Here is a 7,456-nt window from a genome sequence, read left to right as displayed (position 1 = left end):
AGTTTTGGCAACCGTCATATTTTGAATTCTTAGGAATAGGGGGAAACTGGTGGATTAGTGAAGACGGTACCCAAGGCGCGAAATAACCGCTACTCCGCTAGATATAAGCATGAAAAAGAGGCTCGCACGCGGGGAAGACCTGGACATAAACCTCACCCCGACGAAACAGAAAGTGACCATTACAATAGGACCCCTCTTTCCCGCAGGGTTACGCGACTAGCACAAATTCCAGCTGAAGAGGGGGATTTCCCCTACCACATCGCAAACCAAATTTAAGAATTTATATTTTAGGGACATTCTTAAAATACTCTATTTCTTAGGAATTATTATTAGTGGGTGATATTTTTCGTTACACTGAGTCCCATAGATGGTGATTAAACCTTCACGCTCGTGTGGCGTCATTCTGTGACGTTACGAGAAGCAATCGGAACGATGGAATCGCAATTATACCGTCCCTCTTGACGTATGAAATCTCAAGAAAAAAGAAAAGAAGGCGTGTCACAACTTTTCCAGGAAAGTCTTATCTCCCCGTAGCTCAGAAAAAACGAAATATGCAAAAGGCTGTAGATCAAATAAAGGGTTTTTGTGTGAATTGGACTAAAAATCCAATCTACCCATTCACGGTGGTTTTTTTTTCGAGATACCGATTTATTCATCTGCGGGTTTTAACCTCTAGAAAAGAATAAGATATAAATATGTATATTTAATTTTAACGTTTTACGGGACACGACGTAAATTAAAAGGCCTATTTTGTATAAAAATTTGTTCATTTGGAAAATTTACGATTTGATAAGAGCGAAAGTGCCCTCTGATCTTCTGTCGGCTCATTAGTCTGTCGGCACTCCGTTAACTTGTCGATTGTTCCCGTTCATTCGATCATTTTTCGAAAATAATTATAACGTAATTGGTTTTGCCTAGGGTTTATAGCAAGAAATGGCACTTTTATCAAGCATGGACAAAGTGACGCGTCTCTCCTTCCAGAAGCTGGGAAACAAGTTGGCTTTGGGAACTTTAATCAATTTGGTAAGTTTCATGTAAAAAATGTAAATTGAAATCGAGTGTTACCAATGGCTTACTTAGTTTACGTGTTAACAAAATTCCTTAAATTCTAATTCTCAGAATGGTTATTTTTATTAATTAATCATAGTTTTTTTGTAATACAGAAAATTTAAACGCTTAGTCAAATAAATCCCGTTACTGCATAAGTAACCTAATACCCGCCGGACCGTAGGACATTAGGATTAGTTGTTTAAAACCCTCTTAGTTTTAGCGTACCTACGATATACTTTTAATTTTACATCATCCTAGCGCCAATGCTTCCTTTACATTAACAACAAAAACTATAGCAAAAAGATGGTAGTGACTTTCGGGAGTGTAATCACCTAAGTTCGATTTTTTTAAATTTAACGCCAAGTCTTAGTAAAACCTGGAACTATTCAAAATTAAAACAATGCTTAGTCGCTTACATTGGCCGTGGTGGAAATAGTTTTTTCCGTACTCTTAGGGATTTTGGTTGACTGGTCAATTAAATTATACTGTATACATTGTCAGTTCGAGTTCTGTTTTAATTAATATGCCATGTTACTTGCTAAAGCCCAAAAAACTTTGGTTTGACTAAAAGTACTGAAGAAAACATTTATTCAAAAATCAAAAACGTTACTTGGACCATATCTACTCGATCCAAATCCGATAGGTGGGTTTTTTTTTCATTCGGATGACTTATCGTTTTTACTACGGGCTGGCCGCTACGAAAATCTACTAGGCCCAAAATCAGAATGAACACTCTTGAGCTACTTTCACACTTAGCGGTACAAACCGGCTTAAATCGGTTTACAACAATTAAGCGTGGTTCGCACAATTCCTTCGAAACATTGTGAAACGATTTGAATTTATTTCAAGGCAAAGTGTGAACACAGCTTTAAGCAACTTTCACCCTAGAACTTAAATTATATTCCAAGTTGCCTAAGGTGCCAGTTTTGACAAATGTAATTGAGAAAAATTAGTATTTTAGACTGGTTTCAAGCGATAGTGTGAACGCGTCTTAAGTTTATTTCCTCCATGCATTGCTGAAAACACTATCCTATTTTGATTGGCAACCAAATTATATTATTAAAACAAGTTTTTAAGTCTCTAATGGCATAATAATGAAGCTCGATATTATCGGATTAGCTGAGGTCGAATTTAAGGCTGACAATAAAAGAGTAAGGTAATCATGTTTCCCATCTATTAGGTTATCCTTGTAATAATTTATGTGGCCCAAAATGGTGGTTAGTGAAATTAATCAAAACCATGACCAAGTCTTGTTGTTAGTTTATTATGACTACTCGAGCGTGACTACTGAATATGGTTGCTTTAACTCTGGTCACTTGTGTGAATTTTAGCCATTGGGATTCATGATGGCAGCATTGTCGCGTCTGGCTCTGAAGCTCTATTACCCAAATTCAGACCAACGACTGAATCACTACTACAACGCGGCTATCCTGTGCTTCAGCCTGGGTATAGTCGTCATGTTGGCCACTGTCATCGAAATATTTATTGTCGTATTTGGAAAAAGGAGTTACAAGCGTGTCTTAGAGACGGTGAATATCAACGAGCGCCAGTGGAGGCTCCGGGAGGCCTGGAAAGTTGTAGAGATCATTCTTTTTATGTTGGAACGATGTCTCTTCTCCTTCCCGGAGCCTCCACTACTGCAGATCTGAGTATCGGGTATATTAATTAAGACATATCCTCATTTACAGGTTGTTATGATGTCACGGGTATTTGCTTGCTTGGCTGCGGTTACAGGAGCATCAACTATGATAATCGCACATGCGGTAGGTCATTTTACCTGGATTACTTATTTACCTTTACTGCTGCTCCAAACAATTTGGTTTATTTCTAACTTATAATTTTTTTCATTCTGTTACTTCAAGGCTTGATATTAAAACACCAAAAGCCTTATAGGTATAGAATGTATATTAAAATCTGGATTTTAATAAGATTTTAGTAAACGATTTGTGTTAACCTCTGAGGAAGTTAGTTTCTCTAACGAGATATATGCTCAGGGGCGTAGGGACCGGGATGTCCTTCCTTAGATTTTTGCAGGGAGGGGAAACTAATGTTATTGCCCCCTCCAAGTTTCTGGTCAGTTGAAATCTTCAAAAGGCTCAAATTATCATTTTAAAAGCATTGAAGAACCTCAACTTAGTTTAAATTTCAGTCTTTTCCCACCAATTTACAGAGTAGTAAAAAGTACACATGCATTCGGAGAAGCTACACTCCATTAAAAATTCAAAATCATTCTCTAAACCCCTTTTAGTTTCTCTTTGCCCCCTACAACTTCTCGAACGTTCCTTCACCTCTGGATATGCGATACTAAATCAACTGCTACTAGCCCAAAGCAAATATACCTTCGTAAATTATTTGAACTTAGTTTCTAAAACTATTTAACATTAAAAGGAAAGGGGTCGTAATAAAGTAAATATCCATATGAAGTGTAATTTTGACCATAAACCAATTTACGCCAGGAAGAATTTGTAATCGCTTTATTTCCATTAACAACTGTTATGTTTTTCGGTAAGAGTCAAATGCCGTCCCCTAGTGAGTGAAATCGAAACTTCCCAAATTCATAGCTACTGTTTAATATACTTTTGGAAAATGCTTTAACAATGTTTTTTTTCTAAACCGATTAATTTTTATAATATTATACAGTAATTAATAAAAATCTACGAAATTAATAAATAGATGTAAATTAAATTAATGAATTATGAATTTAATTTATACGTGATATGCAAATATTATTTATAACATATTTATTATATAAAAAAATTAATATTTAAAATGAAATTGGTTAAGGAAAATTACTCGTGTTCCGTTCAAGAGCTGGTGCTCATTACCCTAAATCGAGATGGACCCTGAAATAGGGCGGGGTAAAACCGCGTATTACCGAAGACGTCAAATACAGTCCAAGGTTCTTGCTTGCGTAAATCTATGCTTCCATTGTCGCACAATTTGAAACCTGTGTTTAACTTAAGAACTAGGTGTCCATAGTTTTATACCTCTCTCGTAAGGGATATTTTATGAAATTTGGGGTTACGGAATCTTTGTTACTCCGCACAGGTAACTCTTAGGTTATTGTTCTATTAAGAATGGCTTACCACCATCCTTGCCTAATAGCTCGTTTTGAAAAACTAATATAAGTTAAATTAATAATTGGTCCAACCCATCTAGTACTAGCCCGAAGAACATTTTCTTTCATATTTCGACAAATATCTTAATATTTTACGGAAAAAAAATCAGTCTACTCGAATTAGTACTTAATTAAATAATAATAGCTTATTAGGTATTTTGACAAGAAAATACCTTAAAACATTGCTCCTACATATTTCGTTACTGGCTCAATTTCATTATCGATTTCCAGTCTCATATTTCTCGCGAAAAGTTCGACTCAGGCGTTCCCAGAATCCCAGTAACCAGAAAAGTTCTGGATAGTTTTAACTTATTTAGCTCTTTTGCTTTGATTTAGTGCCAAGATATTTTCAGAGAGGTTGCTGTGCGACAATGTTTGGTAAAATATGATTGCTAATATTAAGTTAATAACATGTAATTGAGGAAAGAATATTGAATTTCAGAAACAAATGGATGTGGCTTTGATTGACAACGCGGCCCTCGTTCAGTTAAAGGAGGATTGTGAAGCAGTTTTTTATGATTATTTGACCATTTGTGGCTTTTTCACCTTGGTTGTCGCCCTGAAATTCGTAAGTTCATTTTCATTAAAACCAATTCCATGCGCACATAGACATTGTAATGTTTCCTTTTGTGCATATTCCTCAGATAGCGATGTCGATAGTGTAAAAGTTTACAATTTTGATTAAACTAATGATGTTGGTTATGTTTGGTATGAAAACCAGAAGTCGCGTTTCAAATTGCAATCCCCACTACGTTCTAACATATATATTTTTTGTTTGGCTGATAGTGGATTGACAAGTGTCATTCCATGTCCATTTTGGACGAAGTCCGCCGAATGGAAGAAAACGACTCGGCGAGGTTTTACGAAGCCGTCGTCAATTTTGCTAACGTTGACGACACAAATCCGTGAAAACAGCGAGAAATGACTGAAAACTATGTTTTAGCCTAAGAAAACTTTGCTTAAAATACCGTGAAAATATGCGATGTAATTATATAAGATATTTTATATATATATGAAAAGCGAGCTAATTTAGAATATAAATTAACTAGGGTAAAAAATGTCCTATTTAATTTTTAATCAAAATTTAAAATAATCGCAAATTAAATAAACCAATTTTAAATGTAGAACTATAAAAACGCCTGTGCACTAGACAGAATTTAAATGTGTATTAGTCTGTAATAAAATATAATTTAAAAAAACCCAAGTTTTTTGAACTTTTTGAACTGATTTTATTGCATCTGCGATGTATTTGAAATATATAAAACCTCTATCATATCGATATTTAAAAAGGTAAAGGTTAGCACTTTCGCCTCGCAGCCAGAGGAGCCGGGTTCGATCCCAACTTGTGGCACTGGGTGAACACTCGGAACAACTCCTTCTGCGTAGAGTTTGCAAGTTCTCTCCCCACTGGTTTAAGGGGTTTTCCCCCGAGATCTTCGGTTTCCCCTTCCATAAAAACTTGTTGAGGTTAACGGTAATAGTTAGTGTAGGGAGCTGTTGGCTCGCGTGGCTTGCAGGGCTTGCCACCACCCTCCTACGCATTGTAACCCGGCCACCTGAATTAAAAGGCTTTAAAAGTCGCTCGATGACTTAGGCCTAAGGTGGTGTCTTGGGTATTAGCCTAGCTGATTATTATTATTATTATTATTGTAATCTCGTTAGCACGAGCGATAGGAACGTTATTTCGGAAAAAGTATCAGCCTTGAAAATGAACTCAATGTAATATACTAATAAATAATAATTAACAGTTAGGATAATACCTAAGGCTTCAACTTTAGGCCCGAGTCATCTAATAACTTATGATGCCTTTAAAGAGGACTGTTATCGTATAGAAATAGAACGTCAAACTAATTATAACCAAAAATAATAATAATAGTTCAGTTTCTACGGAGAAACAGTTCAGTATCGTCGTTGTTACGTTTTTAAAATGCAACTGCGAAGTTTTATTTCCAAGTCCATGAAGTGTGTGGGTACATTTCTGAACCAGGGTTTGGTGAAACCGGCAATAATTGATCACGAAAGAAGCCGCCGTTATACTGTCACCGCGTGTTCCACCAAATACACTACATTTACAAGGAGACTACCCGAGGTGGTTATCACCGATTTTGTTGAAACTCGGGGGTTAGGTAGACCTTATGGTAGTATGAAAATTGCCAAAGGGAAAAGTTGCAATGGGCTTTACGTTTCCCATGGCAACGGAAAATGTTTTTGACCTATCCATTTAAAAAAGCATGGTATTTTCTCGGTTACCCAAATTTGGTTAAATTGAACCAAAATTGATCAATTTTACCCAAAATCGTTAATTAATTTTACCCAAAATAGGTCAAATTCATCTTTTTGGGTATGTTTTGAAAATTTAATTTTTTTAAGTAAGTACCCTGTGAAACCGAGAAAATCCCATGATTTTTTAAATAGGAATATTTTTGTTTTGAGAGATCAAAAACATTTTCGGTTGCCATGGGAAAAGTAAAGCCCATTGCAACTTTTCCCTTTGGAAATTTTCATACTACCATAAGGTCTACCTAACCCCCGAGTAGGGTAGTCTCCTTGTTAGTAAACTTTCCGCTCTGATAGTGAAAATAGTAATCACAGATTGACCACCGCAGCAGTGACTCGAGAAGCTCTACGCATACTTTTAACTGTATTTATTACTGAATGACAATGAAGTTGTAACATCTTTTGTCATTATTTTCACAATTTCTAGTACAAGTGACAATCTTACGGTTTCCCGGAAGCGATTCCATGTTAAACACAATTGGATTACGTCAAAAAATGATTTTAGCTTCGTTTCACAACTCGGTAAAACATACATATTTACCAAAAATAAATAAAAAATTTATCAATAAAACATCTAACACTCTTAAACGTCTAAAAACTCTTTATTTTCTTTTACTTACTTTGTAACGGAGATGAGTAAGTTCTATTAATGATGATTTTTGAATCCTACGTGTTCTTTTAGGATAGTATATATTTAATCCTAACTTGTCAATTCAGCGCAAAGCTGAAATAGTTCTTATCCCATCTAGTGATGGCCGCGAGATACCCTGGGGATATCTGCTTCTAATATACCAAACCATAAATTATTTCTAAGGTAATAAAAATATTCGAGAATAATTCGAAAAAAATATTCAGAACTATTCTAGGTTATCTACACTTCCTTTCAATAATTACCAAACCAACTATTACTTTTGTTCTGAGGGTGTGTCTTAGGTTCCACCAAACATTGACATTTAACATCGGTTAAAAGTATACAGGTTGCTTCAATTTGATCGCACCAAAAACTATATT

At 35.5% G+C, this 7,456-nt stretch overlaps 1 protein-coding gene across 2 annotated transcripts; it reads left to right on the top strand.

Moving 5' to 3' along the window:
* The first annotated feature begins 881 nt into the window (after positions 1-881).
* Positions 882-5,205, top strand: LOC149954416 (uncharacterized). 2 transcript variants are annotated; one of them, XM_090170332.1, is made up of 6 exons: positions 882-1,023; positions 2,382-2,579; positions 2,739-2,813; positions 4,505-4,546; positions 4,611-4,736; positions 4,955-5,205. In XM_090170332.1, the coding sequence occupies exons 1-6, from the start codon at positions 934-936 to the stop codon at positions 5,075-5,077; spliced, it is 654 nt and encodes a 217-aa protein (XP_090026458.1). In that variant the 5' UTR covers positions 882-933; the 3' UTR covers positions 5,078-5,205. The 2 variants fall into 2 exon arrangements, with proteins under 2 accessions (XP_090026458.1, XP_090026459.1); XM_090170333.1 differs by lacking the exon at positions 2,382-2,579.
* Positions 5,206-7,456: the final 2,251 nt, after the last annotated feature.

The sequence above is a fragment of the Leiobunum rupestre genome, chromosome 3, assembly GCF_980474605.1.
Source record: "Leiobunum rupestre chromosome 3, qqLeiRupe1.1.hap1, whole genome shotgun sequence".
NCBI classification, from domain to species: Eukaryota; Metazoa; Arthropoda; class Arachnida; order Opiliones; family Sclerosomatidae; genus Leiobunum; species Leiobunum rupestre.
This window is presented reverse-complemented; position numbering and strand designations above follow the sequence as displayed.